The sequence below is a fragment of the Corvus hawaiiensis genome, chromosome 7 (assembly GCF_020740725.1).
Source record: "Corvus hawaiiensis isolate bCorHaw1 chromosome 7, bCorHaw1.pri.cur, whole genome shotgun sequence".
Taxonomy (NCBI): domain Eukaryota; kingdom Metazoa; phylum Chordata; class Aves; order Passeriformes; family Corvidae; genus Corvus; species Corvus hawaiiensis.
The window spans coordinates 2,940,025-2,966,853 of record NC_063219.1 but is presented as its reverse complement, the minus strand read 5'-3'; the positions used below and the strand labels follow the sequence as shown (position 1 = coordinate 2,966,853).

Sequence of the window (26,829 nt, the reverse complement as noted above, 5' to 3'; positions counted from 1 at the left end):
TGCTGCACACTCTTCCAGGGAAAGCGTACCCAAAAGATGGGGAACCCAGCCAGAATCCGTGCTGAGAAACAGAAGTGCCATTCCTTACACAGGCGTCTTTGATGGTTCCACCCTGATGCCAGCAGAAAACCAGCCCCATTTTAACTGTCCTAGCGCGCTCTAGTGGGAGCCGGCTCCCTGCACATCCGGCAGCATCCCGGCAGCATCCCGGCAGCATCCCGGCAGGCAGCCCTCTCACCCAGGGACACAAACGCTGGTGTCCAAAGAGCTGGGGGCAAAGGGAGACGCTGATAAAAACAGCTCTTCTGGGAAAGAATCAGTGATTTCAATTTCCCAGAGAAGCTGTGGCTGCCCCATCCCTGGAAGTGTCCAAGGCCAGGCTGGATGGGGCTTGGAGCACCCTGGGCTAGTGGAAGGTGTCCCTGCCCATGGCAGGGTGTGGAACGAGATGAGCTTTGAGGTCCCTTCCAAGCCAAGCCATTCTGGGATTCCATGGTGCTATGAAAAGGTAGAGCAGCCTGTTTATTTGTGGATAAAGTAATTTCTTCTCACCTACAGCAAAAACACCTGAACAAAATATTTCCTTTTCTTTTCTCTGGGAATTCTTCCTTTCACACAAATAGCTCCAAGAAGCCAATGAACCTCAAAGTGGATGAGATTTTTTTTTTTTTTTTACTGCAAAGGCCATATTTGCAATTGCAAACAGATCTGTTCAGCCACAGCCTACATGTGGGTAGGCACTGAGTAGGCCTACATAGAGTAGGCACTGAGTCGCCAACAGGAGAAAATATTTCTTACTTTTTTCATAGTATTTTTCCTTCTATGCTTGGATAGGAACCAGCCTGTGGGAGGAAAGGAATGGGAATGTTTAGAAAATAAATCATTGTTCGGTTTATGCACCTTTGGGCCTCATTCATAACCCAGAGCATTAGGAGAATAACTCAGGCTGAAATCTGCAATATTTATTCCATTAGATGGAAATTGATTCTTTTGCAGGAAAACCATGAGACATTGATATCACAGGTTTGGGAAAACCAACCACTGGTGTTAGTGAGTGAAGAGGGGATGTAACCTTCACACCCCAGGTCAAATTGAACGTGCAGAGCTCTTTGGTGTCTCTGAACTTTAGCTAAAGGCTCACTGTCACCTCAGCAGCTCCGTGGGACCCTGAGCAGGGATTTACAAGGACAGCTGACAGCCGGCACACCACGGATGTGATTTAACTGGGACCTCCAAGGAACACAGTAAAACAAAAGCTGCTCCAAGCTGATAAGGGCTGAAAAAGAAACTCAAAGTAGATCAGGGCTCTTGAGCCTCTCTGTTATTGTGGAACACTCCTGGCCAGCCTGTTCATCAGCTCAAGGCTGAAGCTACCCCAGAGTTAACTGGTAGCGAGTGGCACAGGCAGTGTGATGCAGTTCTTGAACAAGGTTCAACAGAGCAATACTTAGCAGCTCTTTTTCTCCTGGAATACACCAAAGAGTTTACCCTGCAGTTCTCATGAACCCTGAGAGCAAAAGGCAGACAAACCAAAAGCCTGGATATAGCAGCAACCCTTGAGAAACAGCCTGGATTCAATTCCACTCCCACCTCTACTGTTGTGCAGCATCTGAGACAGGGCACTTGAAACCTCCACGAGACCTTTGCAGTAAGCAATCCCATAATACTGAGTGAGGAGCATAGAAAAGTACTTGCAAGACTGTGGTCTCTGGGAGACTGGAGAAACTGAGGCCCAGTGCCTGGCAAACAGCATTCAAGGGAGATACCAGATACCAGAACAATGCAGAGGAAGCAGTGACCCTTGTGAATGTAACATATTGCTCATCTGCACTTCTTTGCTTCCCATTTAATAACTGCCAGGGGAGAAAACAGGAGTTTGAGTAGGACAGATATGTATTTGTCTTACATCATGCTGAATACCACAACCTTTGCTTGAGGGCAACACAGAGCATAGCAGAGGCAAGGGGTTGTTGAGGAAAAGCGTGGGGTGGTATATAAATGAAAGCAGGGCCTGGTTAAAGAAGACAAGCTTGGCATGATGGGGAATTTCAAAGCTGAGGACTGTGTTCATACAGGCAGAGAGGCCCACAATAACATGTTTTTCCAAAGCAGCCTCATGGTGATGAGACACCTTTCCTGAGCTAGGACAGATCTAGATCAGACCACTGGTGCAACACTCACTACTCATGGCACTCCATCTCTGAAGCCCCAAACCAGGCCAGCCACGGACTTCCACTTCAGATAGAGTCCTACATTTTGGCTGGGTCTTCCTTGTCCACTGGCAGGCCCAGCCCACCCTCTGCTAGCCCACAGACAGCTGCAGGTAGCTGGAGAATCCTACCTTGTTTGCTTCCTACCCTAACAGATTAACCAACAGCCAAACTGACCTGTTTTTCTACACTCTTCTTGGTTTGCTACATGAAAAAAAACCAACAACTGAAAACAGACTCACAACAGAGAATCAGAGCCAAGCTAAAAAGCATTGCTTGCTCCCTACAGTCTCAAGAGAAGGGAATCTAGGGTATTGTCCTAACAACAGCAACACCATCCCTTTTGTATGCCTCTATTCAGCTTCATCCTCTTTTTACTTATTAACACAGCAGAGCACAGTGCATATTAAGCCTGATTTTTCTTTCTTGGATGCACGCCCTAGCATAATTTAGAAATAACCTTAATGTGGTATTTGTAATTCTAGCATTTACCTCTTCCCATTATTTCCAATATGATGTTACTGCGTTCTTGGCTCAGGACGAGCTTCTGTAATGCTTTAAAACACCGGGAAAAAGCTCCAGAGAGACCTCATTCCTATTGAATAAATGATGGGACATGAGCAGAGCACAGGGTATTTGAATATCCTCTAAACATCACCAAAACCAATTAAGCTCTATAAAGCAAAACTAAACCTCTGGGGAGGCAGACTGTGTGATTTCCCCTGCAAAGCCACCCCCAAACCAGGACATATCAATCACATCCAACTCCAGACACCCCTCTAGCACACAGCCAGAACATCCCTTCTCGGATGCAGAATCCCAGAATGGCTTGGGTTGGAAAGAACCTTAAAGATCATCCAGTTCCAACCCCCTGCCATGGGCAGGGACACCTTCCACTATCCCAGCTTGCTCCAAGCTCCATCCAACCCGACCTTGAACACTTCCAGGGATGGGGCAGTACAGCTTCTCTGGGTAACTGGTGCCAGGGTCTCACTGCCCTCACAGGGAAGAATTTTTTTCCCAATATCCAATCTAACCCTGCTCTCTTTCAGTCTGACCCCATCTCCCCTTGTCCTGTCACTCCAGGCCCCTGTAAGTTGTCTCTCTCCATCTTTCTTGTTGGCTCCTTCAGGTACTGGAAGGCCACAATTAGGTCACCCCAAAGCCTTCTCTTCTCCAGGCTGAACAATCCCAATTCTCTCAGCCTTTCCTCACAGCAGAGGTGCTCCATCCCTCTAATCCTGCTGGTCACCTCCTCTGGGCTGGCTCCTCTGTCCTTCCTGTGCGGGGACAGGGGTTAAGCCCAACCACCCCCTGCCACTCTTGCACAAACAGAAACCTCACTTCAGGCACCAAGGGACAACGAACTGCTGGACAGGCAACAGAGTCAACGCCATTATTGACACTGATAACATCCCTCCCACTGTTTGTCCAAAGGCAGCAGCATCCCTGTCCTTGTGCACAGGCTGACAGGGCCACCAGGCACCCTGCTGGAATACACAGTCGCTCTCTGGAATACAGAGTCGCTCTCCGACGTTGGATAAAAATGCAGCGCTCTGTCAAATTGTTCATTTGCTCATACATTAATCATCACCAAAGCCCACCTCAGCTGTACTCTTTGCACAACTTTTATTCTCTCCATGGTGTGTATTTTCATAATGATAGTGCTCATGTACCACTTAGCAGTATATTTTCATTTGGCCCCAGCCACCCTCCTGAGCAGCAATTTATTACTGCTTGTCACTAGCTGCTACTGAGAGTAATACACACACTGGGTTTACTCAGTCTGTTTGGTATTTCTGGCTTGACTCTTCCTCACACAGACAATACTGCTCAAGCCCAGAGACTCACAAATCAAAACAGCCAGCAGTCCGAGCCTTCCAGCTGCACTTGCACTGTACTTCCCACCTTTTTGCCTGCAAGAGCTAAAAAATTTCATTTATTCCTTCTTTTTTTAATGCAAGTGGAGAGCTTAATGCACTCTGGGAGCTGCAGGTGTACAGTGAACACCTGTGTGGTCGATGAAAATGTGACACAAATACGCAGGGATGCCTCAGGGGCCTGCCCATGCTGACATTATTGCTGATTCAATATTACCAGGTGGGGCCAGGGCTTGTGCTGCAAATTAATTGCAGAGCTCTCTACTTGCAAAGCACTGCTGTCCCAGTGCTGCAGCTAGACCCTGCTGGGGTGTACAGGGGCACTGCACAGATTTTAACCTGTTAAAGCCAACATGTTCAGTCAGTGTTACCTGTGAACCACAGGCTAGAAGGAAAACAAGCAAAGCTCTTCTGCAAGGATTATCAGGAAATTTGGAGGCCCACAGTGGAAAAAAGCTCCCCGTGATAGCTCTCCTTATGGAGAGAAAAATAAATAAAGAAAGAAAAGTATAATTTTACTATTTGCAAATGATTTTTTACCTCAGACTTGGTAAATGAGTGTTTTGCCTCTGCCCGTGTGGAAGCTCTGCAAGAGGATTTTCCACAGATGAAACTCCTGTCCGTACTCCTGGAAAAAATTAATGGTCCTTACTGCACCACCTTCCACTACGATGAGGTATTGCCTCACTACACCTCGTTTTTCACCTGTGTACTAAGCTGGGTTTCCCACCGCGGAAAACTCTGTATGTGTGCACACGCATGTCTGGGCACATACACGTACCTCTGCGTGTGGGTGGTGCACCCATGTCAGTGCATATATATATATGTGTGTGTGTGTGTGTGTGTGTGTGTGTGTGTGTGTGTGTGCGCGTGTCTGTATGTTTGGTGCACCCATGTCGCGCACACTCACGCACTGAGCACATGTGCAGCAGGAACACCCGCTCGCACACACGTGGCGCACACAACACCACGGGCCATCCTCACCCTCCAGGGCACCGCACCCCGCTATCGCACCCCGCTATCGCACCCCGCTATCGCACCCCGCTATCGCACCCCGCTATCGCACCCCGAGGACACGCGTGTGTCCCAAAATACACGTGCCCGCCACCCGAACCGGGCACCGCCGCCCCCCTCCATTCCCCGCCCCGCCCGGGCCGCCCCCTCCGGCTCCCGCCCCCGTGCGCCCAAATCCCGCCGGGCCGCCGCCGATCGTCCCTTCCGTGCCTCCGCGCCCTCCTGCACCCACCGACGGCGCCATGGCCGCGCGGCAGCAGCTCGGTAACGCGGGGCGGGCGCTGGCCGCCGATGGCCGCGCAGAGGGTGTCCGTGAGGGGTGGGGGGCTGCCCCGCCGCCGGCCCCGCAATGGCCGCCGGCTCGCCTCGGCAGGGCGGCCCCGGAAGGCGCCTGAGCGGCGGTTCCCGCGCGGTGTGCCGGCGGCGGGCAGGCGCTGCCCGTGCCCCCCGGGCCGGGTGTCCCGTGTTCCCGGGGCGGGCCGCTGCGGGCTCGGGGAGCGGGAGCGCGCTGAGGCGATGCGGCTCCGCGCTGGGCGCCCTGAGGCCGCGGCCTCGCCTGAGGAGAAGCGCGAGGCTCTGGTGCTCCCCTTCCCCTCCTCAGGCGCCTGGCGCCGCATACACTGCTAAACTACGGAACTTATAAAAGCTTCACTCGCTTAATCCTGTCGTTTTCTCTGTTCCACTGTTTAAACCCAAACACTCGTGCTCTTCCCGTGTGCCAGCTTTACTCAGCGTCTCTGACAAGACCAACCTGGTGGAATTTGCGAAGAGCCTGAATGCACTTGGCCTGGGTTTAATTGCCTCCGGAGGAACAGCCAAGTCGCTGAGGGATGCTGGCTTGCCTGTCAGGTACACACACTCCCCTGTACATCACCACCAAAAATGCTCGTTTAGGCCCGGAGGTTACTTAAATTGTTTTCTCTGTGAGCAAAAGTGGCTGAAAACTGATCTGAAAGTAAGTCTTCCCTTCCAAACAAACAAACAAAAAAAAAAAAAAAGAAAACCCTGCCCCAAAGCAAACTTCAGAACCTTCTTATTCAGGGGTCTGTTGGCTGAAGCTGAGGAGTGTTACTGTGCAGAGAGGTGTTGGAGCTTTTTGTTGGGATGCCTCGTCTGCCTTGAGCCAGCTTTGTTTCCATGGGGCAATCTGTTACCTTGCTGTTCATAATCTGCCCTGAGTGCACCTCCTCACAGCCAGGTGAAATCTGATCTTTGCCTAGTCCTGGGACAGCACTGATGTGTCAGGAGCATGTTAAAGCTCACTGGATGTCATTGGTCACAAATAATTTTCCCAGCACAATCACTTAATGCAGATAGAGCCTTTAAGTGTTGTGCATCCACTGTTAGGTCAGGTACAGTCACTGGCTGTTTTAGCCCATGGTTCTGGGGAAATTTGTTCTGGTTTCTTCCATGCTGTGATTTAAAAAACAGCTCTGGCTAAATAAAAATGGGTTTCAGTGCAGTGATGAAAGAAATGACAATTATTTGGCAGGACAGGTGACTGACTCAATTTTTGCTCCCCGTGAACACAGTGGGTGGCTCCTGGGACACACCAGCACAAATCTACATCACCCCCAGAGCTCACTGTTACCCAGCACTTGGTTGTGTCTCTCCGACTTCTTTCCTTGGCTGTGCTGTCAATGAAGCCTGAAGCAAAGGATGCTCACATTTTGCCTTCCCTCATTATTGTTATTTACCACCCTAAACAGTCACAAGGAGTAGTGAAACTAAGCTGGGAGGAAGAGCACCTCCACACGGCCTTCCATTCTCTCTCTCTACAAACCACTCTGACTTGGGGTTTGTTTATCTTGGTTATTCCAGTGTGTTCAAGAAATAACTGCACTTCTTAGCTGGGTGTGACCCATGAACTCTGTTTCCATTCATGGGAAAAGCATGTTGTTGTCCCTTCGGCGTAGGTGGATTTTGTAGTGAAATTTATACACTTTTTTTGGTTTGGGTCATTCAACCTCTAGATAAAGTCAGTGTGGCACATCTGTTACCCTGCTGTTTTCTTCTTGGGCAGAGATGTTTCGGACCTGACAGGCTTCCCTGAGATGCTGGGTGGACGTGTGAAAACCCTTCATCCTGCAGTCCACGCTGGTATGTTTCTACTAATACATTTTTCAGTCTAGAAGAGGGCAGGGAGGGTGGGAAGGAGGAGTTGACAGATGTCTTTTTTAAGGATTGTGTGGAAGAACCGAGTAATGAGAACAGATTTACTCCAGGAACAGAAGGAGAGGTGAAAAGCCAAGGGGTGGAGAAGTGCAGGGTGGCTGAATTACCTCCTTGTTGCTATGCTGGCATCTCTACAGTTAGCAGAGCTCTCTCCCCGGGGCTATGAGTAACAGAGCTTCTCTGTGAATGCCTTTGCAGAGTCAGCTGCAGACGTGCTGGGGCAGGGAGCTCCACGGGGTTTAACCTGTGGGTGGGTCTGGTGAGCAGCATAAGGAACACAACAGCGTAGGCTTTGGGGGTGATTTCTGCATGCTCTGATGTTCTCTGACTCCTCTTCAGCAGGGAGGGTCTCTGATCAGTGGTCTGTCAGCACATTAATCCACCTGCTCTCTCATCTCCTCTTGTTGTGCTTGAGTTACCTCACGTGGAACCTGTTGCCCATCGTATGTGAGGGCTGGAGACAATCTCCCATGACCCTAAACGCAGGACTGTGCTGTTCCTTACACTGTGCCACCCTGTCACCCTCGTGTTTCTCTGAGTTCCCAGACCCCACCAGCCACCTGCACTGCTCATTCTCTCTTGCTTCCCTTGTCTCAAAGGGCAGGTGCCCTTTTTCTCTCCCATGAAGTCCTTAATGATGGTTTCAGTGTTTTAAGGGTAGCAACTGAGTGCTTAGAAAGTACATTGTTGAGGTTGCTGGTCAGTACTTGGAATGCTCTAGGATTTGGCCTTCAGGGAAGAACACCTGTTAGTGTGGAATTTGAACAGCCAAAGACTCCCTAGAGTGGAATAAAGGAGCAGGGGCTGAGGGTGCTGTCTGAACTAGAATGAAAATGTTACTATAGAAAATCTCTGAGGGAAAAAGCACAGTGTGAAGGGAGATGTTGAATTAAAAACCTGTTGGTTATTTAGTTCTTTTTTAATGAAGATGTTTTTTGTAACTAGGCATCTTGGCTCGCAATATTCCAGAGGATAATGCTGATATGAAGAAACAGGATTTCAGCCTTGTAAGGTAAATGTTGGGGGATGTGATGCAATCCATCAGTGATCAAAAACCAGAATTAGAGCCCAGTCAACACCAAGAAAGGGGAGCAGTAGGGATTGTAACATCTACACACCAGCAGATCTGCAGTCTCCTTTATTTGCCCTGGCAGGACATGCAATGTATTTAAAAGTATAATTTTCTACAGGCGCCTCTTCACCATTTGGAGCAAGAGAAAACTAAACTGGGAAGGTTACTTTGGGGACTCGGAGGTCTGAATTTCTCCTGGTTCCCTGGGAATTCTGACACGTTACACGCAGTCAGTGTAGGGCCACGTTACATGTGTTGCAGAGTTGAGTTCAGTACTTTGGGAGCTGGCTCATCTTCCCTCAGGTTGGTTCCACGTGTCTGATCAGATGGCAGTTCCCGATTTTGAAATGCTTGTTTAGTAAATATACCCTTTGATATTTGCATAATGTTTACTGAGTTTCAACACATAAATAAAGAATAGACACGGAAAGTAGGTCAGGAACACGGCGTTTGTTCAGACAGAAAACACACAGATAAGAGACAGAAAACTTAAAACTTTGCGAGCTGTGTTGGGAGCAAGTGAGCTGCACCCAGAAACTGAAGTAACCCATTTTGTGCACTAATGTACCAAAGATTTATTTCTTTTTTTTCAGTTTTTTTGGAATGTGTTTACTTGGTGCAGTCACACAGGGTAGTTTGGGGCTGTATGTGACTAACTGGTGTTAACATCCAACTACTGCTTGTGAATAACGAGTTATATGTCAGGGAGCAGCTCCTGGTTCAGAAACAAATGGCTGAGCTGGATGTAGCAAATTGTAGGTGTACCCAGGGTGGGAGGTACAGTATGATTGTGGGCCAGAATGCATCTGGAGTTGTAAAATTACTTTTAAAAACAGATGGATGGATTTCTGGGCTGAATTTGAAAACCTGAAATTTAAAACCACAGGAATCCTCTTAGATGGCTCAGCAGTGGTGGCTCTTCAGAGCATGCTGCATATTAAAGCAGGCTCTGCTGAATTGTAGGGGGAATAACATGCCCTTACATCAGTGACTTATTGTGCACTTGCATGCAGACTGATAATTTGGATTCAGGTTCTCTTGCAAAAAGCAGAAGTAGTTGATCCTCAGCAGGACTGTCTTTGCATAGTTGCATAAAATTTGCATATCCAAGTCAATGAAGGAAAGCCTGATATTGGTTGTCTTGGTTTGCACAGATAAAAGCATTAGCAGTGTTAAAGTCCACAGATTCCTGATGGTTTGCAACAGGTCAGGAGCATGAATGGATTGGGGGGAAGGGGGCATGAGAAACAGAAAAGAAAATAAGACATTGTAGGAAATTTAGAGACATGAGGGGTTTTGAAAGCCATACTGGAAGCTTATCATCCCTTCTGCTGGAGTTCACATGGAGTGGGAGCAAAGAAATGTTGTAAGTTTGGACGCAAGGGTACTCATCACAGCAGTTCCGTGCCATACTGAGCACACCTTGGAGTTTGATACCTTCATGTACTCAGATCAAGAGAGTAAATGAATTCTCTTGGATTAAAAACCCTGTTTGTGAAGGTCAGAACAAATCCTGCCTTTCACTGCAGTTCCTGTGGCTCTGGTAGGATGGGACAGGCAAGTTATTACATCATGCTTGCTGGAATACAGACCTGCTTCTAGATCAGATGGAAAAACTAATTCCAGTAAGGTCCAGTTGTGGCTTGAGAGAGAAAAGTCGATTTTCTCCCCTGCTTTCATGTGCTACAGAAGCTTTATGGCATTTGGGCTGCACACTCAGGTGTCATATGTTGTTGGTATTTTAAAAGTCCAGAAGGTGACATGTAGGTCATTTTCTGCTCTTGGAAAAGTTGTGGAAAATTAGATTGATTGCACTTTGTTTGCTGTGGACCTTCCCGGGGTGCTTACTCTCTTACGAGAATTGGTGGATGCCCATTTGCAGTACTGCTGAGAGCCCACTTTGAAGGCCTTTCAAATGGCTCAAGTGTGGACTAAAATCACTAAACATTTATATTCAGGCACATGTATTTAAAGAAGCTCTTCCTTTAATCTGATTGCTGTAAACTGTGGTACTGACATGGTTTGATACACAGAGTTCAGTTACATGTCCTAATGCACTGTACCATCACTTGCCCTTGGGCTGAGCACCATTCTTGGCCACAGGATTTTATGCTGGTCCCTGATCTGAGAGACGACCATAAAATCACTGGTGATATCTTGGGCTTGCCAAGTCCAGTTTGGCCCTTTTATTTCTTCCTGAATAATCCAGTTTTCCCCTTCAATTCTCAGAGTTGTAGTGTGCAACCTGTACCCCTTTGTGAAGACTGTATCTTCTCCTGGTGTGACTGTACAGGACGCAGTGGAAAAGATTGATATTGGTAAGTTAAAGGGAGAGCAAATCTGCTTTCCAGACAGACTGTATGCTTCTGAACTCTTGAGTGGTCTCAGTTCTTCTCTTTTTGTTTGGTGGCCTTGCACACCTATAAAGGAAGTCTGCTCAAGAGCTCAGGAGCAGCAAGGAGCAGACTGAAGGCATAGTTGGGTAAGCCTTGTTGCTTTTAAGCAATTAAAATGGCAATAACAGGCTGGCAAGGCGTGCTGCATGGGGGGAAGTCATGCACTGCCCAAAAGGAGCCTGAGGGCTGTGCTTGGAAAGGCCTAGTGGACCATGCTTCCTACTGAAACATGGAGAGCAGACTAAACCCCTTTTGCAGCCTGACAGAGTAATAGAAATTTAAAAACCATGAACTTTGCAGAGCAAAGCTGAGCCACTGAAAGTGCTCTGAGGATGGCTGAGAGCTTCACTGCAGGAAGCCATTGCAAGGAAAGGGGTTGGTCTGAATATGTGGGAGTGTCCTCAGGACCTGAGTTGGGAAGCATGGACACCTGCATTAGCATGTTTTCTCTTGCTGCTACTTATTAACCTCAAAGGCTTGCTGTTCCTTCACTGCAGCATCTCTGCTTGGCAGCCTGTGAACAGTACAGGTGCAGTTTTGTGCCATGCGGTTGGATTGGGATTGGATTTTCTTGCAGTAGTTTAGTCCAAATGATGCCCAGCAGAGCTCTCTATTAAATGTTTTATGGAGTAATGCTTGCTCTGCATGAAGCAGTGCCAGCCTCTACTTTTCCTTTGCAACAGCCTAGTATCTTGTATGATTTAAGGAGTTGCAATAGCAGTGCAGTCAGACTGAAGGAAGAAGTGTGGCATTTTATCTCACACAGAGGACCTGGGCAAGACTCATTATTATTTGCAGAGACATTTGGGAACCTCTGTTGTTTGGCAGCATGAAAGCAAATCTTTCTGCAGACCCCTGCCTGGCCCAGCGTGCAGAGGATGGTGGTTAAGCCATGTGTGGGGACAGCCATCCTCTTTGGGATGTGGCTGTGCTGTTCGAAGACATTCTTGCCCCCACCTGCTCATCACAACCCACATCCTGTTTCCTCGCCCCTGCAGCTCTGCCTGGCTCTGCCAAGGCCAGTCAGTGTGCACCTTCAGCAGCAGATTGAGTCAAACTCACCAGCCTTGGGCATTTTGAAGAGCATTCTCACTCCTCTCTGTGCTGGAGAGAGGGGACACATTCATCTGGCACAAAGGATTGATGGTGCACGTCTCTTCTTGGCCTCAGCCATGCCTCCTGATTGTGCTGTGTCCAGGAGGGAAGTGCTTCACGCCTGTGCCCCTCTCTTGCAGGGGGAGTGGCCTTGCTGCGGGCAGCTGCCAAGAACCACGCCCGTGTGACAGTCGTGTGTGACCCTGCAGACTACGCTGCCATAGCTAAAGAGATGGCAGCATCGAGGGACAAAGACACTGCCATGGAAACCCGGCGCCTGCTGGCACTGAAGGTTGGTCACATTTTCCTGCCATGAAGGGCTGGGCCAGGCTCATGTGCCTTTGGCTCTTTACCTCTTTAAACACCAAATCCTCTGTAAGTTGACGTTTCTAAGTTGACAAGTGTTGCCCATTGTTTCCCCAGGCCTTCACCCACACTGCTCAGTACGATGCAGCCATCTCTGACTATTTCAGGAAGGAGTACAGCAAGGGAGTGTCCCAGCTGCCCCTGAGGTACGGCATGAATCCTCATCAGAGTCCTGCACAGCTCTACACCACGAGACCCAAACTGCCCCTGACAGGTGAGGCCTCAGCTGTGCTGGCCAAGAGGGAGCTCTGGGATAGCTGGGAATGGAGGTGGTTGGACATGTCTTTGAAACTGAAAGACTGTCGTGTACTTTAGTCAAGGAATGGCCAGCAGTGCCTTCACAGCTGCTTTATTACTGAATGGCGCTAACTTAGCAATTCAAAAGTTGAGCTGTGTGAGACAGGAAAGCTGCTCTGCTGAGCCCCACAAGACCAATTGCAGCTCTGTGTTCTCTGTCAGTGTAGGATTGTGTGTCCAAGATACTTTGAACAGATTTGTGTAGTGTACTTTCTGCTTGACATTAGATCCAGATTTTGCAAAGGAAAACCTTGTCATCCTTTTAAGATGTTTTTCTACTTGCCATTTTTCCTTGTTTAGTATCTTCCCCATTTTTTTTGTGTGTCCCTGTTTACTCTGCCTAGAAATCAAGCTGTTTTTCTCTAGGTTTGAATTGGTTTTGTTCTTTTTTTTTGTCTTTCTTTCTTTGATGGTTTTGAGCAGGGGGTTGTTACCTTGGTTTTGTAGAATGCTGCTTCTGCTGATGGTGGCAGCAGGAAAGGATACTAGTCCCACCTGCAAATTTGAGACAGGTCTGGTGTGTCTCTCTGCCATTTTACAGGGTGTGCCACTTGCCACAGTAGTGAGGGAAACCCCTGTTTTGGAGGGAAAGTCTGGCTACTCTTGTTCTCGAGACTGCTTTCAATGTGTGCAGGCATTGTCCTGCTGAATAAGCAGTGTAGCTTTGTGTTGCAGCGTTTTCCCCATTTCAACTCTGGGACCTCTTAGGAAGCTTTTCCATTCCTGCACTGGAGGTTGGTTTGCTTGCAGCTCTGCCTCCCAGTATGGCAGCAGAACAATGCTATGTTCACTGCTCCTGGATTATTGTTAAAGTGGTCTTTTCTCCTCCAGTCTCCTGAAATGCTTGCAGTGCTGCCATGTCAGTGTGAGCAGTTCTTCTTTCAGGGCCAGAGCAAAACGTTTTGAGAGCAGACTTTTAAATGGCCTTTACTCTTGGTGTGCATTTCTGGGCACTCCACCAGTTGCTGAGGAGCCAGGGTCATTGAACAAGAACAGTTTAAAGTGATTTGAGTGCTTGCTGGGAGAAATCCTTTGTGCTGGCTCTCCAGGTTCTGGGGAGAGGGGTTTGCCTGCTATAACGTGTTCACATGCTGTGTTTGCAGTGGTGAATGGCTCTCCAGGCTCTGGGGAGAAGGGTTTGGCTACTTTAACGTGTCCCTATGCTGTGTTTGCAGTGGTGAATGGCTCTCCCGGGTTCATCAACCTCTGCGATGCCCTCAATGCCTGGCAGCTGGTGAAGGAGCTCAAGCAGGCACTGGGCATTCCAGCCGCAGCCTCCTTCAAGCACGTCAGTCCCGCAGGTAGGGTGGGATGTGCTCGTCCCCCGGCTGTGTGGGCAGGTCCTGGGGCAGGCAGCAGCAGCCTGAGTGCCCTGGCTCGTGTTTCCCACTAGGTGCTGCTGTTGGAGTTCCGCTCAGCGAGGAGGAGGCCCAAGTGTGCATGGTGCACGACTTCCACAAGACCCTGACGCCCTTGGCCTCTGCCTACGCTCGGAGCAGAGGTGAGGGCTCCAAATAACCGTGGCAAACCCACCTGTCCAAAGAGCTGAGCTCGGGGCTCAGCACCTGAGCAGCATTCTCAGCTCTTCCTTTGCACCACACTCCTCCTCCAGAGGGCTTTTCTCCATGAGGATCTGCCTGATTGCCTATCAAAAGCTGCTCTCCAAGAGAGCAGCCCTTGTATACTGACTGTTTCAAAGACCTAAAACCACTTTGGATTCTGTTCCTTGGTGAATATGGAAGACCTGTAAGATGATACATTTGTAAGTTTAAATGTGTGCTTACACACACACACACACACACACACATATGTGGGACTTTGACTAAAGGATCTGGGTGAGCAGTGGTGCTGGTAGCACACTCATAATTGGCGTGCTCAGGAATATTTAACTGGAGTAGAGATGTTTCTGTCTGGTATTTGATGGGGTTTTTTTTAATGCTTTTGTATGGCAGAGCTCACAAAAGAAGCTAAAAAAAGTAGACAAAACCAGCTTCCTCTGCTTAGCTGAGATACTTTGTTACATCTCTCATTTTCCATGGCATTCCTAGAAAAGCTGCACAGATTATAGAAAACAAGGCAAACTTGCTAAGGAGCACATTGGCTTGGATTCATTCTTCACAGACCACCTTAGAGTGTTGCTGTCACAAAACAACTGCATGATTGCTAGAAAAATAAACCCTTAGAATGGCAGGGACAGAAGAATTGACCTTGCTGAGTAGTGGAGCATTTGTGATGGGAATTGAGTTCACCTTAGCCATGCCATTAAATACAGAAAATACTTATTTAAAAAAAAAAAAAACGAAGAAGAAAAAAGTTGCTACATTTCTGGGTCTGCTTTCTTGCAGGAAAAGCCAGGTGGGAGCATAGCCATCTAAAAGATTTCCTCTTTTTCCAACTGTCTCCCATCTAAAATCTTTCTGTGTGATCCTTGCCTCTCCTTGTCCTCTTGCCACCAAGGGTACAGCTGAGCTGCTTGCAGTGCTGGAGGTAGTCATTAGAGAGTTAGAGCTTTGACAGAGGCAGTGAAGAAGGAAGAATATCTGAACTATGGGAGTATTTAAAGGTCCATGTGTTTGAGGTAGGATTTTTCATCCTTCTTGCTTTTATGGCCTCTTTTTTTTTTTTGTTATTTTTGCGGTGGGATTAAATTCTTAGCTCTCATAGCAAATGACTGGACTGTAGGAGTGAAGAGTTTTCTTTGTGTGATGCTGTAGTTTGATAAAGGAGTGAAGTCTGGATTTTTCAGGTGCTGATCGGATGTCGTCTTTCGGTGACTTCATTGCCCTGTCTGATACCTGTGACGTGGCTACTGCCAAGATCATCTCCAGAGAGGTTAGTGACAGCAGAAAATCATTCTAGGGTATCAAGGACAATCACTCTAGATGCAGCCATTGGTTTGTAGCAGCCTTTTCACTGGAAATCAACCTATTTTACCTGGAAGACTTTTACTGGTTTTTGTGATTTGTGTAATCTCTGATCTGGAGTGCAGAATTTACACCAGTCTTTTGATGCATTTGTTTTTCCTACCTATTAACACCTGGCTGTGTGCTAGAGCCTGTGAAATAGCAGAGCTGGCAGTGCTGCTTTCCACGAGATGATTGCAGACCTCTGGAAAGAAACCCTGGTTAGGCTGTCAAAAGTTTCTGGTTGAGCAGATGTCATGGGAGAAGTAAAGGGCTGGAATGTTGATGGGCAGCCCTTTGCCCCAGGCAGAAATTTGGACACAGGTTGCTACCTACCAGTTACAGGTAGGGTCAGCCACTTCCCAGGCTGTGCTTTTTACTTGGAATCACAGAACGTTTTGGGTTTGGAGCAACCTGGTCTAGTGGGAGATGTCCCTGTCCACAGCAGGATGGAATGAGGTGGTGTTTTCCAAACCAAACCATTCTGTGATTTTATGATGTCAAACAAATGAAAGAGCACATTCAGTTGGTTTGTGAGGGTAACATTTGCTACAGTGCTGCTGAAAACTGAAAAAATCTCACCCACACTGTAAGACCCAAATGTGAAAGTTGTGTATCGCTTCATGGCACTGATGAATATAAACTCTCAGTTTCCATGCTCTTAACAGCTCTTTTGCCAATGGTTTTACCTCCTCAGGAGTGTCACTGTTGAAATAAGAATTTATTGGTTTTTAAGGCACGTTTACTGTTGAGGCTGAGAAGTGGGGATGTCATGGTCAAGCTGTTTTCCCCCGGAGGAGGATATTAGTTATTAGTTCCGTTCTGCTTGAAGTGATGTGGGGTGCTTTTTACTAACCCCTGCCAGGAGCTCACAGTGCTCTGCTGGTTTTTGTTTCCAGGACTGAAACGCGTAGTGTAACAGTGCTTTTGCTATTGTAGGATGCATACAGACCCCAGGAGAGGTGTGTGTGCCTCTCTGGGAATGGCAAGTGGAGCTTTCAGGCTTAGCCTCCCTTTCATTTTTCTCCTGTGGAAGCTGAAATCTGTTTGTTGCAGGTGTCCGATGGTGTGGTGGCTCCTGGCTATGAGGAAGAAGCTCTCAAAATCCTTTCCAAAAAGAAGAATGGTGCTTACTGTGTCCTCCAGGTTTGTACCCCTGCTCCAGTCAGGGATGAAGCTGGAAGCACAGACACTTTGGACCTGAGGTGATGCACCTTTACATGCTGCAGCCAGCATGCTTGTGAAGGAATATTAGTATTATGTGGCCAAGTCAGTGTCAGGTTTCCTTCCTAGTTCCTGCAGTGATTGGGACTTCAAAATCACCCAGTTTTGGTGAACAGGACTAATAGATCACAGATTGCTGTCAGGTCCTATTTCTGCTGCCTCTGAGAGAGAAATGAGCAAAGAACTTCACGGTAGCATCACAGAAAGAAAATGCAAGGCTTAGCTGAAGTTCCAATTGTAGTGTAGCTGCCAGGGGAGCTGGAGAAGATGGCTCAGGAGCTTCAGGCAGGAAGGAATGAAATTGCAGACAGTCTTGGCAGCTGATTACCTCTGGAATTAATTAACTTTGCAAGGATGAGGTCGTAGTGGTGAAGCCTGTCTCTTCAGGACTGAATGCAGAGCAGTGCTAAGGAAAGTTGGCCTAAAACATTTCAGTGGATTAGGAAAACCACATAAAAGCATGTGCATGCTCCTGTTTAGAGCTGGTCACCTCAGTCTGGGTTGTTTCCTGTCTGAAACCTCAGCTGGGGCCACCAAAATTCTGAAAAAGGCCATGCACGGGTGGACCTGAGTGCAGTGTCACAGTTGCAGTTAACCTGATCCCTATGCTGGTGTAAGTTAATTATGCTTCCAGCTTGGATGGAGATGTGCCCCAAGAGTGCAGCTCTGGAAATAATCACATTCGCTGTTCCCTTGAATGCCATAGAGGGGTGGGAGTTGTAGCCTGAGGCATGTAGGAAGCAGCTCCAAATATTTCTGCCTTCCTTTGGAAGGCTGGAAGACTCTTGTGTTTTTCCCCTTTGTGTGAAAACTGGAAGACTGTAGGTTTTGGGCTGAAAGTGCTTTATTGGCCTGTCTTTGGCTTTCAGATGGATCCCCACTATGAGCCCGATGACCTGGAGGTTCGAACCCTCTATGGGCTGAACCTGATGCAGAAGAGGAACAACGCGGTCATCGACCGGTTGCTGTTCAAGAACATCGTCACCAAGAATAAAAATGTGAGTTTGGGAGATAAATGTGCTTAAACACACGTGGAATGAATGAACTGCTGCTGTGCCTTCATCAAGGAGGTCACCACTGGGCAATTTTAAGAGCTCCTAAAATTTTTTAATGAGATTTAACTGGCTCTTACCAAACAATGCAGCGGACTTTCTGGACCTAATATACTTGGGTAAATCAAGATAGCTTTCCTTGGTTTAGATTCCTTGGAGGAATCAAAGAGGAGCTGGACCTTTCCCATTATTTCAGACTACCACAATATTTGTAAATACTCTCTGTAAACAAGAAGCTACTGTGTGCAATTTTTTATGGTGAGACAGCCATGTGCCAGGGATCCATCACATCTCCTGACTGTTCGTTTACATCACCCTTTTGTGTGCACTGTGTTGTTTAAACTCTGGCCTGGCTGTTATTGCTCAGCAATTGGAGCCCACATCACCAGAAAGTTTTCAGTGATTTGTTTGTCTCTGATCTTGTTCTCATTAAAAAAACAGATGTTAATGAGCACATGATTAGTCATGGGCTCAGAAGCAAGTTCAGACATTGAGGTAATAAAAACTGTTTTCATAAATTAGGAATGGAACTTAAAAATAATACAGATTTTGGGAGCTGTTCTAATTGCTGTGGTCCTGGTGTTTGCCTATGAGCACATCTGATGACAGTAAATGCAGAGGAGTTTTCAGGCTTAAGGCCAGTGATAGAACCTGGTGAGATTGAGTCTCACCCCTGAGAGTTGGGAGATCAGCTGCCAAACCAATCATTTATGGGTTTTAATCTAAACAAAATTTGCTGGTAATTGAACAATCCAGGGTATTTTTAGCTACCTTGTTCTGCCTGTGTCTGATTCAGTAACTGTGAGGGCTGGGGTGTAGCATGGCTGCTCCTGGGTGTCAGGGTGGTGTTGACAGTGGTGTTCTGTTCCAGCTGCCCGAGGCTGCTGTCCGAGACCTGATTGTGGCCAGCATCGCTGTCAAATACACCCAGTCCAACTCGGTCTGCTACGCCAAGGACGGGCAGGTAACTGCAGCAGGGCTTTCCCCACCCCACTGCTCACAGGCTGCCCTGGCCGGCCTGCAAAAGCCTCCAGCACACAGGGAGCTGCTGCACAGGGCCGGAGGAGCTGCCCTGGACAGCGCTGTGCAGAACAGTTGTTCCTCAAGAGGCTGCTTCAAAACCTTGCTGTCATTTTTTCATGGTAATGGCAGGGCTGGCTCTTGCATTGGTGGGGATGGAAAAGCTCTTATGTGCTTCTGCACTATGGCCTTCAGTAATTTCTTTCTAACTACTCTGTTCTTTCACATCATTTTTCTCAGGGAGTCTTGTAGTCAGTGTAGAGCCTTAGGAAATTACAGTAGATTTCACAGCTGGATTCTGACTGTCCAAATGCTTCTTTATTTTCACTTTTTACATAGAAAGATGAGATATGCTTTCTTTTTTTCACACCTCCAGGGCAATAAAAATCTTCTGTTCTTCCTGATTATGTTTTTTTAAAAAAACTGATGATGGATGCTGGAATTTATAGGGGTATTACCAAATGTGTAATTGAGATGATGAATCATACGGCCACAGAGTGGTTTGGGTTGGAAAGGACCTTAAAGCCCATCTCATCCCACCCCCTGCCATGGGCAGGGACACCTTCCAGTGGCCCAGGTTGCTCCAACCTGGCCTTGGACACTTCCAGGGATGGGGCAGCCAAAGCTTCTCTGGGCAACCTGTGCCAGGGCCTCGCCCACCCACACATGGAAGAATTTCTTTCTAGTATCTAACCTAAATTTCCCCTCTTTCAGTTTGATTCTTGAATTTTAAAAAAATCCTTTCTTTCCAAGTGATCACCAGGCATTTGGCCCAAATCAGCTGTCTAGAAGTTGGTGTAAATGTAATAGAAATTGTATTTTTACTCAGCGGATCATTCTTGTAATGGTGCTGTTTAGCATGGACGTTTTTCAGTAGACATGGATTATTTAAAAAAAAATACGGAAGAAAAAGACAAAGAGTGTTTTTGAGCTGTAGTAAATCATAAATCAGCAAAATGGAGCAAAGAGTGAACCCTACAGGCGGAGACTGAGATTGAGCTGCAGTGCTCTCCTTGCATTGGCACGGATCTGTTTTTGTCAGGTTGTTGGTACAGCCTGAAAATGCTGCAGGGCTGTCTCACAGGACTTCCTGGGGCTGTGTGGTTCCTCAGAATATGTCTTTGGAGAGCCAGCATTTGTCTTTTATTCTGCTTTATGTTGTTTTTTTTTTTTTTTCTTTTAAATGATTCTCTGCACTCAGCAGCGTTAGATCTCATACCCCCAGAACAAAGGTGTCGCTGTCTTTGCTCCTTTTCCCTCATCACAGCAGCCATCTCCAATTTCCCCTGTGCTTTTGCAAGTCTGGGCTGAGCGTGGTGCTGCAGATGTTTCCAGAGTGTGTGTGGTAATGGATGTACCACATGGAAGGGAGAGGGCAGGAGGGAGCAGGGAGAAGCAGCCTGGGCAGGCAGGGGTTCAGCTGGCTGGGCTGCAGGGGTGGCTTGCAGATTTTAATCAAATACATTATGGAAAGCAGCTTCCACATTGTTACACTTCAAATGCTCTTCCAAGGATCTGACCTGGTTTGGGTTACGTGAGCCAAGTCTGGCAAAGTCCACCTTGCTTTCAGTCCCATTGCTTTTGGTTTTCCAGGGCTTATTTCAGCCTCACAGCATCCCTAGGAAATGGGGATGCCTAGGAAAACTCTGGTGTATGAGACCTCCAGAATGTTTAACAGCTTGGCTCCACTGGCTTCAGGAGTGGATCAGCCCCTCCAGTGAGGTAGCTGCGTTACTACATCCTAGGAAAGTGTGGAGTGGGAAGCATTTCTGGACCTGAGTGTCACTTAATTTGCAGGGAACCAGCTGCCACTAATTGCAATAAACACTTCCACTTGTTCTGGCTGACTTTCAGCTTGTACCACGCTGATTTACACTTGCTTTAATGACACCATCATGTTTTAAATTAGCAATTTAAAATTATTCTTTCTTTATTCTCTGTACGGTAGCATAAAACAAACCTGTTAATTTACCTTATGCTTTCCCAGTGACTTCACTGTTTTGTTTGTCTTCCCAATGGTCAAGTCCTTTATTAGATTTTTATATTTCCAAGTGTCTTTAGGGTTTTTATTTTCATTCATTATCCAGGGTAAATCTGAGTAAACCCAGAGCAGTCTGGATTGTTTTGCAAGAATCCTTTGGGCATTATCCATCTCATCCACTCTGTGCTGTTGCACAGCATTCCAGCTATGGAGTGTGTTTGACTCTCCTATGAAGCAAAGTGTTTTATTCAAGTAGTTCTTAATTTTCACCCTATCTTTTTTCTATTTAGTGTTAGATTTTTTTTTTTCTACTCACCCTGTGCTGCTGTCTCCTTTCACTGCTCACACTTAATAGGCTCTGCTTAAGCACTTTTGGATTCCCAGGAGATTAAACTCTGAAAGAAACATAATTAATTTTTGTGTAGGAAAAGGGGGAATGGCTCCTTTGTGGAGGATTTTGAGGTTTCAGCTGTGTTTTTGTATGGGGGAAGGGCACCATGTGGGGCAGGGAGAGATGAGGTGTAGGAAGAAGGATTCTATAAAGTGAAAAAGGCAGAGAATAGGTACAGGCCAGTGTGAGGGGAGAGTCAGGTACAGGTCTAGAGGCTGCATTAAGCAGAAGCTCAACCTACTCATTTTTTTATCTCTAGACCAGAAATTCCAGGCTGGACTGAGGAAATCTTCCCCAGCAGCATTCCATCAAAACCTGTGGTTTTAAGAAAGGCAAAACAATGGCTTGAACCTGTGTTGCAGATAAATCTCTGTAGATTTGGGGATGCTTGTGAAGATGGTACAGGCTGCATCACTTTGATCAACTGAAGTACAAAGTCCCTGCCATTTTGGAGTTGTTGAATACAAGCCACAATTTAGTTATTAATCTCTTGACAAAATGTAGGTCACAAAAAAAGTGAAATATTTTGAGTGGTTCACAGAGGAAAGGAAAAGGCTCTTTCAGAAAGGTTCTTGGGTGCTGACAGGTAGCAGAACACCCTATTCTATCAAGGAGTGCCAGGCCACAGCTCACAGGGGTGTAATAAAGATGAGGCACTGTTCTGGCTGGGAAAGGGCACAGAACATCCCAAATGTCAGAAACTTGGGAATGTTTTATGGTATTTTGGCCCCTGCTTAGCAGCAGCCAGTCCGGTACTCCACATCATCTGCATCCCCAGCTAAAAATTCCTGCCTTAGCCTGGCTTTGCTAGTCCCACTCTGAAGGGCTGGGTGGCCGTTCCTGGTGTGCTGTGGGACACAGCCAGCCCTCTCCTTTGTGCAGGGAGGGAGGATAAACCCCTGTGGAAGTGATAACACACCAGTGTGCAGCTGAGCTCCTTCAGGGTCCAGGGTCCCCTGCGAGTTCTAAGTGGGTGTGTTGGGAGCAGAGGCTGGGCATCAGCAGTGTTTGTTGGGGGGAAGGTGCCACTAAACCATAAGAAACTTTGCATCTGTTCAGTGTTTGTGCTACCACCAATATCCCTGTGGGTTTCTTACGCACTGATGACTTCAGTTATGGCTGAGCAGATCATATCTGATGGCAGCCCAAGCCTTTCATTTGCTCCTTGGGGGAACAGGATCCAGCAGAATGTTTTATGGTTCTGGTAAGAGGTGAAGTCACTGTATCTTGATGAATGGGAAGACAAATGACTCATTCCTTTGAGGGCAGCCTCTGACTTACGGCTTTACCATCTGTCCCAGTCTGCGTTGGGAACTCGGAGGCACTGGCCAGCACCTCGAGCCTCAGCACTGTGTCCCTGGAGAACAGTCTGGGGAACAGCTCAGATGTGGCTGAGCAGGAAATGATTGGGAGAGACTTTGTTTCCTGTCAGATCTCCAGATTGAAATGGAAGCGGGACCCACAGGATGGACAAAAGTTACCAGCCCAGGTCTGCCATCCCTGGTGGCTGAGCTGAGCAAGTGCTGTATTTTCCTAGCAGCTTCCTCGAGATAAAACCACTGTGTGGATTTTGCTTATCTGTTAGAGATCAAGCACAAGTGTTATTAAAGAGGGTTAGCAGCAGCTATCTCAAAAAGCCTGGATTCTGGCAGATGGCAGCACAGGAGATGTGTGGTGGCTCCAGGGCCTTGACAATTCATGGGATGTAATGGTGCCACTGACCAGCATTCCTGAGTGAGCAGTGGGGTTACTTTCTTATCAGCCTTGCCAGATGAACTGCACCTCTCAGCTGATGTGGTTAAGCTGTGTGTGCCTGACTCAGCAGAGAGATGATGGTGTTTGGGTGACCTGGGCTCAGACATTAATGCTCTGACTGAAGTGCCCTTTTCCAGAAGGGGCAGGAAGCCAGCCAGCTCTTGGCAGTCACATTTGTTTCTGTGACCTGCAGGATTTTGTTTTGCCTTAAAAGCCGTAACTGTATCACTCTCCTGAGGTTAAGGGTTTGACTCTGATGGCTGGGGCTGTGTTATTTAGAAGGGTGAAAGAACATACGTGTTTCGAGCGTGACTGTCAGCTCAGCAGAGCTGTGGAAGTTAGCAGTGCAGACAGCTGGCCCTGTAACCAATTTACAGCATCAGGGATGCAGGCATTTCCCAAGTTTTCCCTGCTCATTACCTACTCTCTTTAGCTGCATGGGTGAGGAGCAGCTAAATTGTGGGAGGCCGTTCTTAAGGGCTTGTCTGGAATGCAGCTGTGGTGGTGATCTCAGATTGTGCTTGGTACCCCTGTGCTCCAGGTCATCGGCATCGGCGCGGGGCAGCAGTCCCGGATCCACTGCACGCGCCTGGCTGGGGACAAGGCCAACAACTGGTGGCTGCGGCACCACCCCCATGTGCTGTCCATGAAGTTCAAGGCAGGCGTGAAGCGGGCCGAGATCTCCAACGCCATCGATCAGTACGTCACCGACACCATCGGAGAGGTGAGGGCTGCTCACAGCTCCCCCTGCAGCACAGCTCTGCCAGACGAGGTCTTTGTGCAGGACTTACACCTGGTGTGAGTGTTGCAATGGGTGACCCCAAAGAGCTGGGGGATCCTGGGTCCTGGGTGGTGATCCCCCAGGGTCATTTACTGGCCCTGTGGCAAAGTGTCCTGATTTGCCCCTCCAACACTGCACCCACAGCCCTGGGAGCTGGAACCTGCCCTGTGCCTCAGTGAGCAGCTTGGCTTCAGCTCCTGGTTCTTCCCAGCAGTGAGGATGGATTAAAGCTCCAGCTGATGTTCCAGTTCTCCCTGTCCTGTCAGTGGCACCTTCTCACACAGAGCTGTTTGTTTGTGTGGCATTTCAGATCCTCAGAATCCTTCTGACCTCCCTGTTACAGGCCACAGTGAGACAACAAAATAGTATGTCCTTTTTAAGTATCAAAAGCCAAGAGCTGGATTAGGGACCTTGTGAATCACCTCGTGAGCAGTTGCTTGTATAAGGGGGTAAGAACTGGAGCAGTTGCTGTTTAAGAAGGTGAATCATAAACTGAGCTGCCATTGGTCATGGGTAAAGTCATCTACCAGATGCCTACTGGCATTTATGGAGCAGCACACTGCAGGCAGAGCATCTTGGAATTGAGGGAGAGAAGGAATCCTTCAAGCCCTTGTGGTGAGGAGAAGGAAGGAGTTAAAAGGATGCAAGAAGAGCTGATGGTGGTGGTGTGTTTTAAACGCCCTGGTATGAAGTTCCCAGCAGCAGAAAGCCCAGTGTCAGAGGGATGCCATCACTCATCCCCCTGGCTGGGATGGAGCCGTGTGCTCTGGGGCTGAGCTGGCTTTTTGTGCCTGCAGGATGAGGACCTGGTGAAGTGGCAGGCCCTGTTTGAAGAGGTGCCCAAGCAGCTGACAGAAGCAGAGAAGAAGCAGTGGATTGCCAAGCTGTCTGCTGTGTCCCTCAGCTCCGATGCCTTCTTCCCTTTTAGGGATAACGTTGACAGAGCCAAGCGGGTAAGGTCATGGCAGGGCCAGGAGGTTGGGGTGGCTCCAGGGGAGTGTCTGTGCAGCTTGAGCTTTTCATTTTGTGTGCACTGCTGAGCAAAATCCCTGCACTAGGATAGCAGATCCTGGGAAGGATGTTGCTGATGGTTACTGGTCTCACATGGACAGTAATTATCCAGTCATTGCTCAGTTTGTAGATTTGGGATGAATAGGGGATTAAAGTTTATTAAACAATTTAGGAATATCAAGCCAAGGCCTGTCACTTCCAGAGAAACCATTTTAGGGTTATTTCTGAGCAGCAGGGAGAACTTCCTGCTCCCCTGAGGAGCAGCTTTGGGGATGGAAGCCTTCATTCAGTGGGATGTGGATATAGGACTAGGACTGCCAACTCCTTCCAAGGGGGATTTTGGTTTTCCATCCTCTGATCCTTCCACTCCCCCCTGTGTGTGCAGAGTGGAGTGCAGTTCATCGCTGCCCCTTCGGGCTCGGCTGCCGATGACGTCGTGATCGAGGCCTGCAACGAGCTGGGGATCACCCTCATCCACACCAACCTCCGGCTCTTCCACCACTGAGCCCTCTCTGGGCACAGCCTCACCAGCAGCCAGGACCAGAATGTCACTGGTGGAACTGGGAGGCTCCTGCAGCCTGTGCTTAGCAAGAGCTGGTCACTGTGAAGAGGCCTTCCCCCATGTTAAGGGAGAAGGATGTGGCACAAGTTGGCTGCCAGTGTAGAAAATCAGTGTCTTTTACAAATAAACATACAGTTGTTAGCTATGTGCAGTCTGCGTGGTCCCTGTCACCCAAATTCTGTGTCCTCAGGAAAAAGGTTTCTTCTTGAGGTAGGTTTTATGGTCCAGACTCTACTAATGCATTAGATGGCCTGTGCAGTGGTGTGAAAGCTTGGCTTCTGCTCAGCTTCTCATAGAAGATAAAGATCTGAATTGGGGTGGTGGGGTTTTTACTGAGTCAGCAGGTGCTTCTAATCCATTATCCTCTTCCCTGTGGGAGAAGGGGGAGCAGGTGCTTTGCAAGAGGCACTCTGTCCTACAGTCTGTGCTTTGGCAATGCCATGTTGCTTTCTCCAGGGTGAAAGACCCATTGACAGGCCTGTTCCCATACTGGGAGCAGAGCAGAGTCCACACCATGGAATGGGGGAAGTGGCCAGAGCCACTTCCCTTCTCTGCTGTCCACAGTTAGCATTAAGCAGATTTGAACTCTTGATGGGGAAAAGCAAAGTGAAATTCTGGAGCACAGTGAGAGGAGTGAAGGATGAGCCCAGACACATTTTTGCTGGCAATCACTGTGCCTGTTCCAAAGGGATTTTCTCTTTTTGGTTCCACTTTATAAAATCTGTTCAGTTTTGCCCAGGAGCAGCCCAGAGTTTTTCAGTGAACACGTCTGTGGGCTCAGCTCTCAGCTAGTGCAGAGCAGGGAGTGTCCATGTGTGCCCTTGGCTCAAGCAGGGCTGCCCAGGTGGGAGATGGACCTGGGAGAGGGGAAATTCTGGGTGTGCTCCTGGCTCTGCTGCTGACTTGCTGTGACTGTAGCCATGAATTTTGTTTTACCTGATTGCCTGTTTGATCCAGACTGGTTCAAATGGAGCAAAGCAAAGACACTTCCTAGGACATAGGAAGTATTCAAGACTGGTTTTCCTTTAATGCTGTCATTTCATCTGCCCTTGCTCCAGCCTGAAAGGGAGCAGACTCCTCTTTTCTGATCTCTCCAGTGGATTATTTCCAAGTGACTGGATTACACGGGACAGAGTAGAGAGCATTCTACTGCTTTGGTACGGGTTAAGACAGCAATCCAAAATAAAAAACGGTCCATTTCTTCCTGGCCCCTTTGTTGTGCTAACCCCAACCCTGGCCTCTGGCTTTCCTGTGCTGTTGCTTCCCATGAGCTGTAATTGCTTGGCGTTTTCCTTTAAAAGTTGGGGGTTGGGACTCTCCCACAGAGAAGAGTCCACAATACTCCTTACACGTGTTTTCTGTCCCACTGTTGTGGCTGTAGCTGGCACGGACCCTGCTGTGAGGTTCTCTGGGGAATCTCTCTGTCCATTCTGTACCTGCATCTTCTCTGGCTAAACCAGAGACTGGCAGTAAGGATCTGGCAGCTCCTGTTCTGTGTATTCCCCTGATGCTTTGTTTGCTGTCCTTGGGACACTGTTTATTTACTGAAGGAAGTTAATAGGTACTGACTGATCTTCCAGGTGAGATCTGGATGAGATAGGAAATGTCAGCCTAGGGTGATACCTTTCTAGGGCCTGTCTGCTG

The 26,829-nt window shown here is 48.0% G+C and overlaps 1 protein-coding gene and 1 long non-coding RNA gene across 2 annotated transcripts; one reads left to right on the top strand and one right to left on the bottom strand.

The window, feature by feature from the left end:
- Positions 1 to 759: 759 nt before the first annotated feature.
- Positions 760 to 4,755, bottom strand: LOC125328354. The gene is made up of 3 exons (XR_007204679.1): positions 4,631 to 4,755; positions 2,703 to 2,805; positions 760 to 842 (listed from the first exon to the last, which is right to left on the bottom strand). It is a non-coding gene; the product is annotated as an uncharacterized LOC125328354 (long non-coding RNA).
- A 505-nt stretch (positions 4,756 to 5,260) lies between these two features.
- ATIC (5-aminoimidazole-4-carboxamide ribonucleotide formyltransferase/IMP cyclohydrolase) lies at positions 5,261 to 25,330 on the top strand. Its single transcript, XM_048310346.1, has 16 exons — positions 5,261 to 5,368; positions 5,827 to 5,953; positions 7,128 to 7,204; positions 8,225 to 8,291; positions 10,581 to 10,669; positions 11,983 to 12,134; positions 12,266 to 12,422; positions 13,681 to 13,806; positions 13,899 to 14,006; positions 15,252 to 15,337; positions 16,465 to 16,554; positions 17,502 to 17,630; positions 18,556 to 18,648; positions 23,373 to 23,555; positions 24,410 to 24,565; positions 25,009 to 25,330. The coding sequence occupies exons 1-16, from the start codon at positions 5,347 to 5,349 to the stop codon at positions 25,126 to 25,128; spliced, it is 1,782 nt and encodes a 593-aa protein (XP_048166303.1). The 5' UTR covers positions 5,261 to 5,346; the 3' UTR covers positions 25,129 to 25,330.
- The last annotated feature ends 1,499 nt before the right edge of the window (positions 25,331 to 26,829 follow it).